This window comes from Littorina saxatilis, linkage group LG1 (genome assembly GCF_037325665.1).
Source record: "Littorina saxatilis isolate snail1 linkage group LG1, US_GU_Lsax_2.0, whole genome shotgun sequence".
In the NCBI taxonomy this organism is placed as follows: Eukaryota; Metazoa; Mollusca; class Gastropoda; order Littorinimorpha; family Littorinidae; genus Littorina; species Littorina saxatilis.
Window position 1 is genome coordinate 102,634,472 of NC_090245.1, and position 20,898 is coordinate 102,655,369.

At 41.6% G+C, this 20,898-nt stretch overlaps 2 protein-coding genes across 2 annotated transcripts; one reads left to right on the forward strand and one right to left on the reverse strand.

Moving 5' to 3' along the window:
• Window positions 1-1,279: 1,279 nt before the first annotated feature.
• Window positions 1,280-7,649, forward strand: LOC138948358 (BTB/POZ domain-containing protein KCTD7-like). The gene is made up of 3 exons (XM_070319894.1): window positions 1,280-1,431; window positions 4,193-4,501; window positions 6,939-7,649. The coding sequence occupies exons 1-3, from the start codon at window positions 1,387-1,389 to the stop codon at window positions 7,401-7,403; spliced, it is 819 nt and encodes a 272-aa protein (XP_070175995.1). The 5' UTR covers window positions 1,280-1,386; the 3' UTR covers window positions 7,404-7,649.
• A 2,586-nt stretch (window positions 7,650-10,235) lies between these two features.
• Window positions 10,236-19,726, reverse strand: LOC138948368 (HAUS augmin-like complex subunit 1; the record flags this gene model as incomplete). Its single annotated transcript, XM_070319903.1, is given in 6 exon segments — window positions 10,236-14,150; window positions 15,187-15,234; window positions 15,983-16,054; window positions 17,331-17,396; window positions 18,643-18,766; window positions 19,592-19,726. Coding segments are annotated over 6 exon segments (496 nt in total), but the record flags the coding sequence as incomplete, so codon positions are not given.
• Window positions 19,727-20,898: the final 1,172 nt, after the last annotated feature.

Here is a 20,898-nt window from a genome sequence, read left to right on the forward strand (position 1 = left end):
CTTGTGCTGTCACGGTGTGTGTGTGTGTGTATGTGTGTTTGATGTTTGTGTGTGTGTGTCAAGTTTGATGTGTGTGTGTGCGTGTGTGTGTTTGTGTGACGGTGTGTGTTTGACGGTGTGTAAGTGTGTGTGTTCAGTTTGTGTGTGTGTATGTAAGTGTGAGTGTGTGTGTCACTGTGTGCACTGGCAGTGTCGTGAGTGAGTGTGTGAACTACGTGCAGGTGCGTAGTCGAGCCCTGTGTATGTGTGTGTGTGTGTGTGTGTGTGTGTGCGGCTTGTGACGGGTGTGTGTGTGTGAGTCAGTGTATGAATCAGTGTGTGAATGAACGACTTATTTCTCCAAAAGTTGAATAGAAACATCTGTGTCCAAGAAAAACAAGGAACTGTTTCAGCTAAGGAAGACTGATAGCAACATCCCGGTCGGCATGTCCAAGAAAAACAATATGGTCGTCTACTAATGCGAAATAAAAACTGTCAGTGTCCCAGAAAAAAACACATCAGTAGATGTCAACTAATGCAGAATAGAAACAATTGCGTCAAAATGAGTTACGGTCCATACTATACTTCTCCTTCTTCTTCTTCGTACGACGGTTGTGTCAGACTCGGAATCTGGAGGATGCCATGAACATGGACGTTAGTCCATACTATACAATAATGCAGAATAGAGACCCGGCAAGTCACGGTGTGTCCCGCCTGAAAGGATAACTACCAATGCAGGGTATTGACTCATTTGAGAAACATCTGTTTCAGTGTTAGTTGCATTATGAACGTGTCATAGCTATTCTGTCTTGTTTTGGTAGTTTTGTTGTTTTTGTGTTCTGTACGTATTCTAAACTTGCCCGTCGGTGGGTTTTCTTCTTCTCTCCAATATTCAATCAGTGATGGTTATCAGTGTACATTCTGACCAGATCATTATTGTCGGATTATGTAGACCGGGCAGTATCTGTTCTAGTTAGTTAATTACGATGAACATTATGATGAGTTTTTATTTAAGTCAGTTTGGGGATCATTCGGCGTTTGCTGTTTCTGCGTCCGAGTCGGGCCAGCAGTTCTCGTGTTGTGTGAGTTAAGATATTTGTTCTGTTAGTTTGTAAGATTTTGACCAAAAGCGGCCCAAACAAAATCTTCTTATCCACATTGCAAAAGATGTGTAGATTGCGAGATAATTTCGACAAAAACATGTCTCAGGCGTATCGCAAACGGACAATAGTAGCACAATAAACTGCTGGCGTAGGACACAAACCCATAGATACAACCGTTCAGCTAAAAATAGCTTGACCCAGTTGCCTTCTTCAACCGAACCCACAACATAGCAGCGAAGGAACTCGAGTTGTTTTGACAGTTTTGCTGCTTCACCGATTACACTCAGAAGAGATCATTAGCAAAATGTCTGCTGGCGTATCTCTTGATGATTCTGCATCTCAGCAACAGGTAGAAATGTTTCTCTCATTTTGCGTCGACGTGCTCACAGAGATCTATCTGTTGCAAGCTACAGTAAGCTTATCTCTGGTGCACAGGTTGGTTGACTGCTCTCTAGTGTGGGAAAACCACAACAGTCCCAGTGTTTACAAACAAGCCGACTTGATGCACTGTAAAAATCGCAGATTTTGTGTGTTTTACGAAAGCTTTCTTAAAACTGACACCTGTTTTGTCTTTGTTTCGAATGTAGTAGTTATTCGGATATTACTGCGTGTGAAAATAGTGTGGTCTGTGCAACCAAATCGATGCGAATTTAAGTGACCACTCCCCCTTTTCCTCCCGCTGGAAACGTGTGTCACTGTCATGGTCAAGATTTGTTTACATACAGCGTTCAGTAAAATTAGGCCATGCGCCCAGTCAGTCATGTTTTTACTTCAATAGGTCAACCTGAAGTCTTGTGGCACGCATTGCTAACACTGATCATTTCTTTTTCCTTTGTGTTTGTTTGTGCAAGTTTCGTTTTGTTTGATGTTGTTTGTGTGTTGACGTCATTGTTGTTGTTGTAACTTTGTTTTTGTTGTGGGTGTGTGGGGAGGGGTGTGTGGGGAGGGGTGTGTGTGAGTGTTTTTTTGCTGCTGTTGTTGACATCAGTAGACATATTTTTCTTACAGATACAATCGCAAATCAAATAACAGTCAGTGCTTCATTTAATTCTTTATGGCTTCACAAGAATCAGTCTTAATAATAATGATATATATATATATCTATGTCCTTTCTTTAATGTGTGACTGCACCACAAGTCTAGATTAGAATCAAGTTTCATAGCTGATTGTCCAGATGTTTACAACTACAAGCTTGAGGACATGCATGTTAACCAGGGCTTTGGAGTAATTGCAAGTTGGGCTGATGGGGTCTATGTCGACCAAAAGAGTGGGATTCCATGTAGGTGAAGTTCCTGTAGAGGGATTCCCTGTATACAGGGAGTCCCACAGGGTGGAGTTTTTCAATAAAACTTGCAACCCATACTCAAATTTCTAAGAATACAGGAAATCCACCTACAGGGAATCCCACTCTTTTGGTCGACATAGACCCCATCAGCGCAAGTTGGCGCTGGTTTGCACAGCTAAAAGAGGGGTTGTTCAGTCAGACGCCTGTTTCTTGCAGGCAAGAATCGCTTGCAGCTAACCTCTTGCTGTGCAAAACAGAGAGTATACGGTTTGATGGCTAGCTATGCAAGAATTAAACACGATTGGTTGGAACCAAAAAGGTTGTTAATGCACTGGTCAGTGAACAACCATGAAATGATGTACATGTGTAGAGTGGAACTCCCCCTTAGCGACCCCCCTGTTTACGACCACCCCCTTTTTACGACCGATTTTGCTACCACGGATGCATTCTACTATACATGTATAGCCAATCAGATCAGCAGCTGTGGAGCCGCCACTTTTTCTCACTTAGCGAGGATCTGTAAGCCATGCTCGCCTACTCTCTAAAGTTTCTTGCAGGGAGAATTGCCCTAGAGGCGCTACTTCCTTGCCCCACTCGCTTAAATCACTGTCAGTCACCAAATGTATCATTTATAAATGGGGGACAGAGCAAGTGGCATATATATCAACATCTATGCAAATATGCCTCCCGGAGAGATCCTTAGTAAATCACACACACACACAAAAACATAAACTATAGACATTTAAAGAGTGCGCTAACTTTTCCAGAGAGCGTAATTTTCCGCCCTTTTCCAAAGCGAGGCTGTGCCCCTTCTTTTGATTTGAGAAGATTCTTCTCTTCCTCCGTGTTAGTGACATGTAGCTTATCTTCTCCATATTACCAAATTATGCTTGACCTTAAATGTCCCGCGGCTAAAACAGGGATCGCGCTAGCTTTTTAAAAAACGCGTAAGTCATACGCAACGAAACAAAAAAAACGCGTCACGGACCAATATTTTTGCGTACTACGAAAACACGTACAGACACAAACAAAACACGCACGAAAGACTTAAAGACACTCCTTACCTAAATACGGCGAGTTTTCCTGTCGAACTCCGCGCACGCCTGTCGAATAACACCCCTGCTGTCTCCAACCTTCGGGCCTTGCGAGTTTGTTTCCCGCTCTAATACGACTAGACACACTTTCCGCCTTTTGGAAGCGCGAGATGGGAGAGCAGCTAATGTCTGTTTCATTATCCGACAAGACATTATCTGGTAATACCCTCGTTACGTTCGTTTGCGATACTTCGATGCAAAAAGAAACGGGCTTTAGTTTTGACACGCAGATTTCATGTGTGTCGTCACTTCTCGAGCCCTATAGTCAGTTTCAGGATCGGGTGATTATTAAGTCAGAGCAAAAGCGCTGCGTGAAGACAAGAAAAAGTTACAATATTTTTGCATATGGCTTACGCGGCGCGGCGAAAAAAAACGCGTCAGCGACTTTTAAAATGCGTCAAATACGCAAAAATCGTGCGTAAACGCGATCCCTGTAAAAGCAGAAGTGTTTTTTTCGGACAGATTTCATGCGCCTGTGCCACAGTGAGTCTGGCCTCTTCTTTCGACTTGAGAAGATTCTTCTCAGCCGCCATGTTAGTGGCATGTAGCTTATCGTCTCTACAATACCAAACAATGATCATGCTAGACCCTAAAATTTCCCGCGGCTAAAGCAGAAGGTTTTTTTTCTGACATATTTCAAGCTGGACAAAGCAGCATTTGGAAGTCGACTGACTGTCCTACTCGTTTGCATGTAGCAGACGACATCAACATTCACATTACACATGTTCCAGTTTCCAGATGTGATTGAACTCAACGTGGGCGGGCGACTCTTTCAAACGACCTTGATGACCTTGACCAAGGACCCCAACACAATGCTCGGTGCCATGTTCAGTGGCAAACATCGGCAGCCTCAAGACAAAGACGGACAATACTTTATCGACGACGATGGGGACACGTTCGCCTACATCCTACGCTACCTGCGACATGGACAGTTTCCGCCCACAAGCAAGGTGGAAGAGGTGCATGGGTCAGCGGTGTATTTTGGTCTGCAGGACCTGGTCGAAGAACTGGAGCTCTTGCCACAGATACTTATTCCAAAGGTTTGTTTGTTTGTTTGTTTGCTTAACGCCCACCCGACCACGAAGGGCCATATCAGGGCGGTGCTGCTTTGACATATAACGTGCGCCACACACAAGACAGAAGTCGCAGCACAGGCTTCATGTCTCACCCAGTCACATTATTCTGACACCGGACCAACCAGTCCTAGCACTCACCCCATAATGCCAGTCGCCAGGCGGAGCAGCCACTAGATTGCCAATTTTAAAGTCTTAGGTATGACCCGGCTGGGGTTCGAACCCACGACCTCCCGATCACGGGACGGACGCCTTACCACTAGGCCAACCGTGCCGGTTATTCCAAAGGTATGAACAATGATTAGAAAGCAAGTACAGTGGGACCCCCGTAAGACCCCTCAATTTAAGACCTCCCCCTTTTAAGACCTTACTTTTTCAGACTTTCTGTTTATAACCTGTGTAAATTTATCCCCTTCTTCTTCTTCTTCTGCGTTCGTGGGCTGAAACTCCCATGTACACTCGTGGTTTTTTTTTGCACGAGTGGAATTTTACGTGTATGACCGTTTTTTACCCCGCCATTTAGGCAGCCATACTCCGTTTTTGGAGGAAGCATGCTGGGTATTTTCGTGTTTCTATAACCCACCGAACTCTGACATGGATTACAGGATCTTTTTCGTGCGCACTTGGTCTTGTGCTTGCGTGTACACACAGGGGGTGTTCGGACACCGAGGAGAGTCTGCACACAAAGTTGACTCTGAGAAATAAATCTCTCGCCGAACGTGGGGACGAACTCACGCTGACAGCGGCCAACTGGATACAAATCCAGCGCGCTACCGACTGAGCTACATCCCCGCCTAAATGTACCCCCAATTTCAGACTTTCTCCTTTTCAAGACCTGGTTCTCTCAGACTTTTGGAGGTCTTAAATTAAAGGGGGGTAATCCACTGTACATGCTCAAGAGTTTAGAGACTCATTTCTGTAGGTATAACCAGGGAAAGATCTGCCTGTCCTTGGTATGTACATGGTACTCGCAGTGGAACCTCCCATTTAAGACCTCAACAAATCTGAGAAAATCAGGCCTTAAAAGGAGGGAGTCTTACAATGGAGGTAAATTTACAGAGGTTATGAACATTAAATGTGAAAAAGCAAGGTCTTAAAATTAATGGAGTTTACTTTTACTTTATTTGAGAAACAGAATCCGTTAGTCGCCTCTTACGACATGCTGGGGAGCATCGGGTAAATTCTTCCCCCTGACCCGCGGGGGGTAATCAGGCCTTAAATGGAGGAAGTCTTATATTGGGGGGTCTTAAAAGGGGGGTTCCACTGTATTACAATGTAAATGTACTAACCTAATAACCTACATGTACTGACCTAAGGGACTGTATCGGTTGAAGGGATGTTAAAAGAACAACCAACTAACCCACAGGACAAGTGGGCCAACCAGTTGAATGCACTGTCATGTTTCAGACAAAAAAGATTATAAGCGCAAATAGACGACTGGTACTGTGGTAGTTTCAATGAGCGCTTCTGGGGTGATAACGCGAGACAACTCCTGTGATCTTGCCGTGAGGTGGCACCAGTTACCAGCCGAAAGACAGAAGGGGCATAACCTCACCAGAACCGACCATTGTCTGTTTACCGTATAAAATGCACGACTTACACACAAACTGGTACCAAACCGATATGCTATTTGGGACCAATGCAAGTTTTTTTTCCTTTCTCGTGTGATCTTGCCGCGAGGTGGCGCCAGTTACCAGCCAAAAGAAAGAGGGGGCATAACCTCACCAGAACCGCCCATTACATGTACTATTTTTCTGATACCAAAGACCGTTAAAAAAAAAATCAGAAAATGTGTAACTTTGATATATTTTGTACAATTATAAGGCCCCTCTAATAAGAAGACACCTCTCAGTGAAGAGATACCACTGTACATACTATTGTCATATTTTATCCTATAACTTCATGGGGCTGGGAAATAGCTCAGTTGGTAGCAGTGCTGGCTTCATAGCCATTTTTTGCTATCCGCGTGGGTATGATCCCCACGTTCTCCAAGGGATTTATTTCCCAGTCAACTTTGTGCAGACTCTCCTCGGTGTCGTAACACCCTTGTGTGCATGCATGCGCACAATAAAGAACCCAAGTTCACAGCGAAAGTCTCAGGGCATGGAAACATAAATGTACATACATGCAGAAAAAAAAATAAGAAAAAAATGTGTAGCGCTATACTGTATGGCAGCTCGCTTTCCCCAGAGAGAAAGTGACCCCAAGTTCCATGAGGGTAACCTCACAGGAATATACGGTGGAACCCCCCTTTTAAGACCCCCAATTTTAAGACTTTTTTCCTTTTTAAGACTTTTCTTTTTCAGATTTTTGGAGGTCTTAAATATAAGTTAAAAGAAGGGTTGCAGTGCACTGTATAAAATCTTATCCATATCCTTTATGTCTGCCACTATGTCTGCCACAGGTGCGATCAGGCTTCCTCTCTCACTACAATTCCATCAACACCACCATCAAGCAGATTCTGGAGACAGCGGTCAAGCTCAGCTACACCCAACCCCTGTCGCCAAGGGTAGCCGTCATCATGTGCGTCAGAAACACGGCAAACGCAGTGTACAAAGAACGGGCTCCAAGCCACCACTGTGCTTTTTCTGGCTGGCCCGAGACGAGTAGCGTACACAGTGGAAAGTGGGACAAACGGAAAGCCGACTTACTCGTGGGACCGTTATCTTTGACGTCGATTAGCGAAAAACTGTACGTTGACGGTTTAGTGAAAGAGATGGTGAGTAGAGGCTACACTGTAGGCAGAGAGGGCATTGGAAACTGTAACACGGGTTTTGAGACGCAAGGAGCCAAGACGGTGAAAGGTGCGGGATGTGGAGGCGAACTGTATCGTATCTTGTTGACATGGCAGTTAGCTTTGAGTATTTGATCGTCAGTGGTGTTACTGTGACAGACAGACTATTGCGTCACCCTTCACAGCAGGCTCTGCAGTTGTCGGCCGTTGAATAGCGCGAGCTATTTATAGCTCGACGTTTCTTGTACGTCGCTGACACCTGTGGTTTGTAGAGTTCTGTTTGTGATACGGTCTGGCTGCTGCTGTCTCCTTGTATGTTCTTGGGAACCTTTGTGTACCCACAACAGTTTTTATAGGGCTTAGAAATTAGCTCCAAAAATTCTCAACCCTGTTTGACTGGGTTCGCCTCCAATAGTCCAAAGGTGATTGTTGTTTCGGCACTGGGTTATACAAGGGCGGATCCAGCATCTTAAGGAAAGGGGGGCACACCCAAATTTTTTTGCACAAACTTGAAGGCGCGAAGCATCTTCAATTCTCAGGTGGGGCGGTAGATGCTGGTGTTGTCGCTCTGATGCACGGGGTCAGTGTTCTGTATTGTTCCAGTATTGTTGATTTTGTTTTGCATGATTATATACTCTTATTCTACTCTCTTAGACAATATGTGAAAACCGGCAAGGTGCTGACTTTTGTTTGTGCATTGTTGATGGTGAATGCATGTTAATTTATTTTTAATATACTTTCTTATGTGATAACCAATGTGCTGTATTTTCTCAGTTTTGCTGATGTTATACGCTTGGTACATATATTTACTCATTTTCCTTAAATAACATGTGATAACATTACTTCATAGCTACTGCTAAGCACATGATTTTACCTATGGCACAACACAAATCTCTAGCCTTCCTCTCTGAGATGCGTTTGAAGACAGACTGTTAAAAGAGAATAAATGTATGTACATAATTATGATAGAATAATGATGCATGAATTGAGGAAATGTATAAGAACACAAGAATGTATGAATGACAAAGAACAAATGTTTATTTTTGAATGTTTTATGTATGTTTTATTACGGACACAAAAGCTCAGCAATGCAATTTCTCTTTTAGAGATTAATAAAGTTTATTGTATTGTATTGTATTGTAATTGAGGGCGCGAAGCGCTTCAACATGCTAGGGGGGTCCGTGGGCATGCCCCCCCCCAGGAATTGTTTTTTTCAAGGAAGCAAAATGCTGCAATCTAAGGCCACCTGAGCTCAGAAACTCACTTAATCATCTCTCTCTCTCTTTTTTTTTCCTGTAGGGGGGCTCTGCCCCCCCCCCCCCCCCCTTTAAATCCGCCACTGTTATATTAATATATATATTACAATGAGTCTGCCAGTTAAAGAACCAGTCCCCAAGTTGCCCTAACAGAAATGGAAGGTCCTTGTACTGATGCAAGAATAGTTATTCTAATATAGTAATAACTAGCATCAGAAGGTCAGTTGTATAACGATACATGTAGAACGAGAAGAACTATTGATGTAAAAAGAACCGGGTGTAAGTGGAACAATATACCCTCCACACTTATGGTTTTCAGACCTGGGAACCCTTGTTTTGCACTTGGAGTATTCTCAAACAAACTTGGTGTATTTTCAGAAAAATGAGCGTACTCCACACAGCATTATGTTGAACATCTGTGATCCAAACATGTTTCACACGCGTCCGTTGCATGCACCGTTAATTAAGTTTACCAATACATTTAAAACAAATGCTTCTTTCAATGTTTACTGACACAAACTGTAATCATGTGTCAAAATACTGGAAAGGCTTTGGGATGAGCTTATAAGGAAAAGTTGTCCAGGCATTTTTCTCGTCGTATTTGTTTTACACTGACCGTACTGCTCGTATTCTAGACAATCATGCGTACAAAATACGGCGAAATCGTATGGGTTCCCAGGTCTGTGTTTTATGTCTCTGTCTGCCTCTGTGATTTTGCATGCAAAATTATTTTCTCTCTGTCCTCTTTTGGTCCTTCTCTCTATTCTGTGGAAACTGAGAGCGAGACCCTCCTGCAATGTGATTATGAAACGTTAATAAACATTGTTGTCAGAGAAAACAATATTTCAAATGATATCACTCATCCTTGATAAATAATTTGCAATGTTGAAGTTGCTGTAAGATTCCCTGTTTAAAATACTGATTGTTTATGTACAGTGCTACCTGCTATGTAGGGCAACTTCCCAATAAATTAAATATTGTTAATTTTTCTATAAACTTGACCAGGAATGTACATGGCTCGGTCAAAATCAGTTAGTAGGGGTAAGTTTAGAGTCTCTCTCGGTCAAAATCAGTTAGTAGGGGTAAGTTTAGAGTCTCTCTCCTCCTATCTGTATGTGTTTATAGGTGAGGGCTACTAATTAAGTTGTGTAATTCGCATGCACGCTTCTGTACATACATGTGTGTGTGCAAGTTTGTCCGGGTGTTTGTTTCTCAGTGTGTGTGTGTGTGTGCACTCTCTCTCTCTCCTTTTACAGAGTTTCTGTTTGTGTGTGATTATAGGTGTGGGCTTATAAGTCGTGTACGAAGGAAAAAACGTGTACAGCTAGTTTATGACAAAACAAGACATTCATAAGTTCATCGACCCAATAGTGGACACACAGACAAATAATTACGAGACAAGTGAAACACTTAGCTGAATATGCTTTGAATGTGAAATTGTGATATCTGGCAAGATGATCTCGCGTGAGAGTGCCTTGTTTTGTCAAAAATTAAACTTTCCAATAACGAACCATTCTTGCTTTTTGATTCATGTTTTCACTATCAAATGGCAAAGCCACCTCTCAGTACCAAGGTTCAGTAGATTCCCACTGCAAAAATTGAAAGGGAAAGGATGTTTGTTTATGAACAAAATGCAGATTGTATAGTGTTTTGTGTTACATGTACTCTCCACTTTTGCTCCAATTTTCATCAACCACATGTAAACAACAAGCACTTTTACAGGGTTTTTTCTTCACAGATCATATGAACAAATGTCCGCAGAGTTTGACAAACCTCTGAAATAAATGTTCATGTTCAAACAATGGTTATCAGTGTTCTTTTATGTTATATGCATGTAGTTAGAGCTTTTCTCCGCACTGTATAAACACTGTAAACAAACTCTGTCAGGATTGCATGGGCTGTGAAAGAGTGAGCACTCTTGCTTTATTATTGAGACTTTATTATTGAGACTTTATTATTGAGACTTTATTGTTGAGACTTTATTGTTGAGACTTTATCATTGAGACTTTATTATTGAGACTTTATTATTGAGACTTTATTATTGAGACTTTATTGTTGAGACTTTATTGTTGAGACTTTATCATTGAGACTTTATTATTGAGACTTTATTATTGAGACTTTATTGTTGAGACTTTATTATTGAGACTTTATTATTGAGACTTTATTATTGAGACTTTATTATTGAGACTTTATAATTGAGACTTTATTGTTGAGACTTTATTATTGAGACTTTATCGTTGAGACTTTATTGTTGAGACTTTATTATTGAGACTTTATTATTGAGACTTTATTATTGAGACTTTATTGTTGAGACTTTATCGTTGAGACTTTATCATCGAGACTTTATTATTGAGACTTTATTGTTGAGACTTTATTATTGAGACTCTATTATTGAGACTTTATTATTGAGACTTTATTGTTGAGACTTTATTCCAAGTTGAGACTTTATTATTGAGACTTTATCATTGAGACTTTATTATTGAGACTTTCTCGTCGCGATATAACCTTCGTGGTTGAAAACGACGTTAAACACCAAATAAAGAAAGAAAGAAAGAAAGATTGAGACTTTATTGTTGAGACTTTATTGTTGAGACTTTATTGTTGAGACTTTATTATTGAGACTTTATTATTGAGACTTTATCATTGAGACTTTATTATCGAGACTTTATTATTGAGACTTTATTATTGAGATTTTATTGTTGAGACTTTATTATTGAGACTTTATTATCGAGACTTTATTATTGAGACTTTATTATTGAGATTTTATTGTTGAGACTTTATTATTGAGACTTTATTATTGAGACTTTATTATTGAGACTTTATTGAAACTGTCTGCGCTTGCTTATTGTCCACATGTTTCAGACACCCCTCACTGGCCTATGATGTCACATGTGAAAGTTTGCCTCAATAATCAAGAGTACTCAGACTTTCTCCACCCTTGCAAACCTGACAGTTATTTCCAAACACCGTCTATTCCCAATAACACAATGCAAGGATAAAAAAAAAAATGTTTGTATAACTATAACACAGGAGTATCGCAGTTTCAGTATCACCTGAACTTCTTCAAACAGTCGGGTCACAAAATATTGATGAAGAAACGCAAGCTAATTTGCTACGGTGTACAAAGGCTTGGAAACTTAACAGCTATGTTGGAATTACTTTCACCCTTTTAGTTATAACCTCCTTGATCTTCATTTTTCTCAAATTATCATTTCAATTCGGCAACAGACAAGAGCGCAGCATTCTTCTCCTATGTGGAACTAGCAGCAACCATTTTCATCTACAGCGGTACCTGCGATGTCAGGACCCTCCCATGAGAGGACACCTCCCTTAAATTAAAAGGACACTTTATCTTGTCCCTTTCTGTATCATCTCTACCAAAGTATACCTGTCATGAAAGGCCACCTGCAATGTAGGGACACTTTTGGCTGGTCCCAAGGGTGTCCTTTCATCGCGGGTACCACTACTTTGTTATCCCATTGCTTGGAAATTCGTGTCGATTCTTCCCAGTGGATAGCTAGCAGCAACAAGAGTGGCGCTACCCATAGCTACCAGGTGTGTGCTTGTTAAGGTGTAATCAGCCACCTGCACTTGTGGCAGATTGACCTAGGTCTTTCAAGTGCCACTGTGGTGACACAGGGGTAGGTCATGGATACCGTCTCTGAATCTACAGACAAATCTGACCCGTATCCGTCACAGCCTGGATTTGAACCTGTAACCCTATGATCACAAGTCCAGAACTCTACCAACTGAAGTACCCGGCCCCCAACCATCTCAACTTTCACATGTGCCGGAAGGTCAGACTGACCCTTCCAAAACTGCAGCTGCAGAACTGGAGAGCATAAAAGAGCATGTTTTCCTGCGATGCCACAAAACTGACAGACCAGTGAACAGATGCATGGTCGGCAGACTCCCTGCTTCACACAAAGCTGTTCTGCTGTATAGCTGCCAGCAGGAACTCCAGCAAACCGCCCTCTATACCCACTTGTCAATGTTATCCCATCCTAATGACAAGAAAATCAAGGCCATTGATAGGGTACTCTTACAAACAGCAGAAGCACCACCAGTAAACACATTTTTTTGTATGCAGTTTGGGTTTGCCTTTGATCATTCGTTCTTTGTCACCTCATGAGAACTATTCTTTATTTGGTGTTTAACGTCGTTTTTAACCACGAAGGTTATATCGCGACGGGGAAAGGGGAATAGAGCCACTTGTTAATTGTTTCTTGTTCACAAAAGCACTAATCAAAAAATTGCTCCAGGGGCTTGCAACGCAGTACAATATATGACCTTACTGGGAGAATGCAAGTTTCTAGTACAAAGGACTTAACATTTCTTACATACTGCTTGACTAAAATCTTTACAAACATTGACTATATTCTATACAAGAAACACTTAACAAGGGTAAAAGCATGAGAACTTGTAAAAATGATTACAACACAGGAGAATGTTCAGCAGTTTCACTGGGTTTGACTTACTTCTCCACTCTTTGCCATCCTGTAAGAAATGATGACAACACAGGACGCCTTCAGAAGAAAGCAGTTGGCATGAACCCATCATGTCTCTTGAATTTACAGAGCCGATTGTCACAGTGCAAGTACAAGATGACAAGGAAAGCATCACTGCCACTTGTACTTGTAGATCATAAAGTTTAAAGCCATATAATCCATCAGTGTTTAACCTTCACCGTGCTTCCTGGGTCGACCCAGAGCCTCACAAAAGTGTCTGTATCCCTAAAACTATTGGGAGTTTTGGATTGAGACTTCATGTCATCCTCAAACACCATAGAACCTTCCCATCGACCAATTGTTAAAGGATTATCTTTGTAAACAAACAAATAATCAGTGACGCCTTTTGAACCAGACGGTCCGGATGTTGTGGGTCGTGGACGAACCATATGGAACAAGAAATTCCTCCGAGGTAGGAAAAACACCCCCGTCCTTACCATTCTCACTGCCACCAACTGAGAAGGTTATTTCCCTTTGACCATTAATATGTCCCTCTATAAGTCCTTGTAGAATCTTAATCCACCAATAACTCCCTAACCGTGTGTTTGACTGGTCCCAATTTTTGTAAGGACCGTCTCAGGAATGTATAGAACCTGTTCACCAAGTTTGGTGACGATCGGTCCGTTCATTCTTGAGATCTATATGCGAACACAAACACACAAACAAACAAACACATCGACCGAATCCTATACACACCCCAATACCGGGGGTGTAATTAAAGAAGGTACTGTGTTTATCCCTATTCAGATGGAGTGAGTCGTGTAGGACTCATACTCTGCAAAGTGGCAGTAAAGAGTTTATCCCTATTCGGATGATGTGGGTCGTGTACGACCTAGTACGACCTACACCTTTTACGTTGAATCCTTCTTTACAAAGTATGGGTCGTACACGTCGACCCACATCATCTGGACTGTGTAGTCCAAAGCGTGATCCGGTGGAGGTTAATTTGTCGAGCCGCGTGTCATCCTCACAGTCACAGTGCAAGTGAAAGATGACAAGGAAAGCATCACTCCCACTTGTAGCATGTGTTGCTTTATTATAGTAGGACCAGACGCCCGGCTCCAAGACTAGAGTTTTAGTGAGCCGATTTTCTTGCTTAGCTCATCCTCAAGGTGTTCCTGCAAGTGAAAAAGAAAGATGTTCACTTTGCAATTCTTTCACTTTGCAATTCATACAGGGAGATTCATGTATTTGTAACCCCTATAAAATACGCAAAAACAAAGTTTCCTGGAGGTTCTTTTCATAGGTCTTTCTGGTCATTATAAGTGTTCTTTTCATAGGTCTTTCTGGTCATTATAAGTGATAAAGCTGGCTCAACTGAGATACCTTAGCTAACACCAATGTTGCCAGCTTTGAAATTAGTGTCAATCTTATCACATTTTCTCACTCACATCACCCTGTCCCAATTCCTATACAAACAGAATCTTACTTTTATCAAACTATGCAAAAACAATACCTTTTCACAGGGGTGGCTTTGACTTCCACTGATTTGTGTCACAGTTTTTGTCAGTGTAACAAAATAAGGCATTAATATGACATCCAAGAAGTGCAAACCATGTATTTACAAATAATTTTGCAATGAGCGGGCGGGACACTTGCTTAAAACATCTAAACAAAATTCTAGAACACCGCTTTTATCACAAATATACCTTGACCGCCTTTCTACGTCTTCTCCTGCGTTCATGGGCTGAAACTCCCACATATACTCGTGTTTTTTGCACGAGTGGGTTTTTATGTGTATGACCTTTTTCACCCCACAATTTCGGCAGCCATACTAGGCCGCTTTCGGGTGATGCATGCTTGGTATTTTTGTGGTTTTATAACCCACCAAAATCTGACAATTAGGATAACGGATCTTTTCCTTTCGCACTTGGTCTCGTGCTTGCTGGTACAGACGAAGGGAGATAAGACACTAGCAGGTCTGCACATACATTGACCTGGAAGATGGGGAAAATCTCCACCCTTAACACATACATTGACCTGGAAGATGGGGAAAATCTCCACCCTTAACCCATCAGGCCCGGACGTGTTTTCAAACCCAAAACCTTCCGCTTGGGAGGCCGGCGTCTTATCCACCCGTCTAGTGACCGCCTTTGCACCCAGGATCTTTTCATCATATAAAGTGAAGAGGGAAAAATGAACGTAATAACTCACCAAATGCCTTCTTAACTCAACCAGCTTCAGCTTTGCCTGTGAGATATCCTGAAAGAGGTAGCCAAGCATTAGCAGAGAAATAAATGTCTAAAATGCAATTGAGTTTGCTTCACTTTTTGTTCTCCCTTTCCCCCTTTTGTTTTTGTCACTGAAATAAGGCATCCTACATAATGTGAGAGAGACCATCCATAATTTTCAACTGCTCTTGATGTCATGAGACAAATGTAGTTCTAGGAACACTTTAGCACTTGCTGAAGATTTTTGAGAACTTACACATGACGCTCTTCTTTTAAGAGTGACGTCTTTTTGCTTTGACGTCAACGATTTCACAAGGCTTTGGAAGAGATTGAGGTTCCATAAGATGCATCTTCAATTCGGGCGCCTCAACGCAGGAAGTTTTGAGCAAATGACACGCAAAAGTACAGCATGTAGGATAAGCAAAATACTACACGGCTTGCTGTGTCGTACCAGATTTACACTAATTGCTTTTTCAAATATTGAAAAGCTTGCTTTTGCTCGCATTTAAATAAAAGTAACTCATGTAAATCTGGTACGAAACAGCAAGCCATGTAGTATTCTCCATGTAATCCACAGTTTCGGGCTTCAATGTTCTACTGCAGACACAGATGCTCATACAAATGTGCCCCTGCACACATACACACACACAGACACACACACACAGACACACACACACAGACAGACAGACAGACAGACACAGAAAGAAACACGCACACAAAAAGAAACACACACACACACACACTGCATTTGAATACATGAATCATAAAAGACATCTTACCGGTGGAAGTTCATTGTAGGCTTGAAGTTTTTTCTTCAGAGGCCCAAGCTCATCTTCCAACTTCAGAAGATCCTGTAATAACAGACAAACACAATGCTGCGGTACTCCTCATGCTAACACCATAAACAGAAATCTGAAAAATTAGGTCTTCAAAAAGGTGGCATCTTCAAGACTTCATGGACAAAATATCTGAGAAAGCACGGTCTTAAAAGGGATGCACTAAAAGTCTTAAAATAGAGGTAATCAACAAGTTTTTTATTGTCCTTATGCTGTTCAAATATGTTTCCAGTCGGAGAGACATGTCTCGGCCAACCTTAAACCCTTGCACAACAGGCATGAAGACAACTGAAGTTTAGCTATTTAATGCCTGGCATTAGAAACAAGCTGCCTGTAATTTCCCAACAATTAGACTGGCAACAACAATAAAACTTCTGCTCTTGATCAACACAATCCAATGGGAGAGTTTGCTATGATAATCTCCTCTTGGTACGTAGTAATCTAAGACCCATTTGAGCACTATACTACTTCAGCTCTTAGTTACATCGTCCGCTAGAACATGCAGATAATAGATCAGAAGCAAAAACACAACGAAAAAAGGTTGTTTGTATGAATTTTCAGAAGATAAATCAAGTGTTTTCTGTCACCCGGCCGATACCACACTCTATTTTAATAAGCCCTCATTCTTCTGAGGAGATCCGCACCTCTATACAAAACATTTCATTGTTCAAACTTATTCAGTTCAGGTGAGATCCACCCGCTAAATTGCAAGGTTGAACAAAACAGATTTACACGAAAGATATTCTGTACAGTGATTTGAGGTGTGAAGAATACAAACCATGAGCATGGTGCAGCACACGATGCAAAGGAGAGCCCTCTGACGTTCAAAATGGGAGTATCAAACCGGTATGTCCCAAGAGGTTTGTTTGTTCGTTCATGGGCTGAAACTCCCACGGCTTTTACGTGTATGACCGTTTTTACCCCGCCATTTAGGCAGCCATACGCCGCTTTCGGAGGAAGCATGCTGGGTATTTTCGTGTTTCTATAACCCACCGAACTCTGACATGGATTACAGGATCTTTTTCGTGCGCACTTGGTCTTGTGCTTGCGTGTACACACGGGGGGTGTTCGGACACCGAGGAGAGTCTGCACACAAAGTTGACTCTGAGAAATAAATATCTCGCCGAACGTGGGGACGAACTCACGCTGACAGCGGCCAACTGGATACAAATCCAGCGCGCTACCGACTGAGCTACATCCCCGCCCGCGTCCCAAGAGGTGATAACTGTCACAAACTTTCCCATTATGATACTTTTTCAGACCTAATTAATTTTTTTTAATAAAAAATTACCTGTGCTCTTTTGACAAGGTTCTCGTGAAACACGGAAGAATCCACACCAGTTCTGGACACGGAATCCTTAAGGAGAAAAAACAAACCATGGCAGGTTAACCATGTCACATAAGTAAAAGATGTCACATTTGAACTAAGCAAAAAAAACCCAGTTACCAAGCATAAAATATCAAAAGATGGTCGGTCGCGATTATATCCAATTGACAAATTTAATATCAGTAGGAGAGGTGGTGGTTCAAGTCCATAGCAGCAAGAAATTGTATTTACTTGCGAACAATTTATTTTTTATTAAATTATACTTATGGATTTCATTAAATTGTTCTTACAATTCCCCATAACCCACAAAAGTGTTTTTGACCTAAAACATTCTGAGGTCTGAAAGACAGAGGGTTCTTATCTTGCAAATATTCCAGCACAACGTTTTGAACTTTCAATCTCAAATTGGAGTTGAAAGTAAATATTTAATTTGACCAGTTTGATTCACACAACAGTGAATCAGCTGAAGGTTTGGCATACATACAATTCCTAATGCCTGAAGAAATGTTGACTACTTCTTCAGCATAATCAAAAGTTATTAAAATATTTGGTTGTTTTGAAATTGCACCATATGGATTAAATTCAGCATGCCACAAAGCCCCAACACGTGGTCCAGCCAAGCCGTTTACCTGCCATGTCAGGCCTCTCTGATGAGAAGGTGCGTCCTGATAATTAATATAAAGGATACCTATCATAAGCAAAATATGCCTGTCTCAATGGAAGGACACTTTTGGATGTTCCCAATGGTGGCTTTTCGTCACAGGCACCACTGTAGTACAATGAAAACCCCCTTTTAAGACCTCAACAAATTTGAGAAAATTAAGTCCAAAAAAGGATGGATCTTGAATTAAAACGGAGGTCAATTTACATAGGTTATGAACAGAAAATCTGAAATAGTAAGGTCTTAAGATGACCAAGTGGTCATTGTGAGACTGAGAACAGGCCATTGCAGACTCAAACATCACCTGTATACCAAATTCCACATTGGTGATTCTGCATCGTGCCCCTGTGGCACATCTCCAATGACAGTGGAACACTTCCTGCAGGACTGTCCAACACACCAAAACTTGCGAGCAGAGACCTGGCCTGCTGACACACCGATGAGGGACAAACTCTATGGACCCATGGAGAGCCTCCGGCGTACAGCAGCCTTCATCAGGGCCTCCGGAGTTGCTGTCTGAGCGAACGACGAAGAAGAAGAAAAGGAGGAAGCCTTAAAGTTAAATCGGGGGTCTTAAAAGGGGGGTTCCACTGTAAACCATACAACATGACATACCTTAAGCTTCGAGAGAAGTTTGGCATACTCTTGAATTTTGCTCTGCAGGAAGGAGACTTCTTTCTGTCGCTTCTCCAGCTTGGTTGCTTGCTGTGTTGTCACATCTTCCAGATCTTGGCAAGTTCTGAAGACAGTCACAAAAGATGGGTAACGCTAAATAGGTTAAGTTCACGGCCTGATTCCCCCTTACGGAGACAGACTTAACAACGCTAATATTTCACCTAGTCGACTTCGCCCAGAATTAAACCTTTGCCGTCTTTTTTCGTTTCGTCATACAAATGATAGTACATGTATATCATTTGCAAATATTCTTCAAGCAATGCATATTACATATATTGCTGTGTTGTCACATCTTCCGGATCTTGGCAAGTTCTGAAGACAGTCACAAAAGATGGGTAACGCTCCTGAGCAAAGTTTATTAGTGATGCAAAACACACACAAAACAAAAAGCCAGACTTATAATAACATGCACATACAGTGGAACCCCCTTTTTAAGACCCCCTCCCTTTTAAAACCCTGTTTTCTCAGACTTTCTGTTTATAACCTCTGTATATTTACCCCATTTTAAGACTCCCTCCTTTTCCACTGTACCATTGTGTAATGTTTTACCTCCTCAAATTTACAAGCGCATGAAAAAGGCACACATTTTTTTTTTATCCACAACAAAACAACAAGTGACAATTACAATAACAACATAAGGCCCCCAAAAAAAAAATAGTCTGTTTACGGTAACCCGACCGACCTTATTTTTTTCGCGCGACCCGAGACTTTTTTTTGGCATTTGGGAGAAAAAAATTTTAAAAATCGCAAAATAACGTAAAAATATGGTTTTTTAGAAAAAAAAAAGAAAAAAAAATCCCGACCTACCGACCCTATTTTTTTGGCCTATGTTACCGTAAACAGACCTTTTTTTTTTGTGCCTAACAACATAAGCAACCACAAGTCTCACTTGCGGATAGAGTTGTGTTTGACCAGTGCATCCTTGGTCTTGTGTGAGAGTTTGACTAACAGTCGTTCCTCAGCCACAAATTCCTCGTGAATTCTGTCAGCCTCCTCCTGCAATGCTTGCAAGGCTAACAGGTAGCTGGGACAGAAAAAGACACACACAAATTAGCAAAAAACGTAACAAAATCACTGACAAAATAATTGTATTTTCATGTCAGGGGGATGATCCCTTACGATATTCAGGTCTTCCCCTTCATAGCATAACTGACTATAAACCAGTTCACTAGGTACTATCAGACCTGTTTACCCACACTCTGACTTTGGTGTACTTTTCACTGAGATTCAGCGTATTTTCAACATATTGAGAGTAATTTGACACTCACAAGAAACGTTCATGAGCTATTGCTTCAACTTCAAGGGCAGCAATAACATTGTCCGTTTTCAGAAGTGGAACTTTTAGGCGTTACTGCTTTTTGCTTCATCAATGTGCTAGACTCGACGACAACAATGGCGGCAGATAAAATCTCGTCATATCACGTCTCATGTGACTACATTCACCAATCGTCAAAGCTGGGTTTTATCCACTGGGCTATCGTGAGAACAGGTTTGGTAACCTACTTTCGATTTTTTCTTCTTCTTCTTCCATTTAGTGATCACGATCAAACTTGATTTTTTTTTACGATCGTCGTATTTTTTTCTCTTCAAACGTATTGGTCGTATCCTTGGCAACTTTGCGTACAAAATATGGCGAAATCGTATGGGTAAACAGGTCTGTTGTACTATGGACGTTGAGAGTTTAAAAAGAGATGCAATCCATTCCCCCAAACTCCTACCTTCGCTTGCTACATTCCAATTCTCTCGAACTCCCCCACCTTCGCGTAAGCTAAAAGTCAACACAATATCTCATGTTTATACCCAGTGGAACCACCCTGTTGACATTTTCTATTTTATGACTTGCCCCTTTTAAGAAGCAAAATCTTTTCCGTTATTTTGAGCAGGGATGGCCAAATCATCTGCCTGATCACCAGAGGCAAGTCAAAATTCGCAGGGCTAGTAGAAATTGTCTGGCCAACAGTCGTTTCTCTGGCTGGCCAATAAAAATTCTGGCCAAATGCAAAACTTTCGGTTCTACTAATACAGTGGAACCCCCCTTTTAAGACCTCCACAAATCTGAGAAAATCGGGTCTTAAAAAGGAGGGAGTCTTAAAATGGGGGACATTTTACAGAGGCTATGAACAGAAAGTCTGAGAAACCAAGGTCTTAAAAAGGAGGACATCTTAAATTGGGGGGGGGGGGGGGGGGGGGGGGGGG

Coding starts and splice junctions, on each gene's coding strand:
- LOC138948358 (XM_070319894.1), top strand. CDS start 1,387: ATGTCTGCTGGCGTATCTCTTGATGATTCTGCATCTCAGCAACAG. Junction 1,432..4,192: donor ATTCTGCATCTCAGCAACAG/GTAGAAATGTTT, acceptor CACATGTTCCAG/TTTCCAGATGTGATTGAACT. Junction 4,502..6,938: donor CACAGATACTTATTCCAAAG/GTTTGTTTGTTT, acceptor TGTCTGCCACAG/GTGCGATCAGGCTTCCTCTC.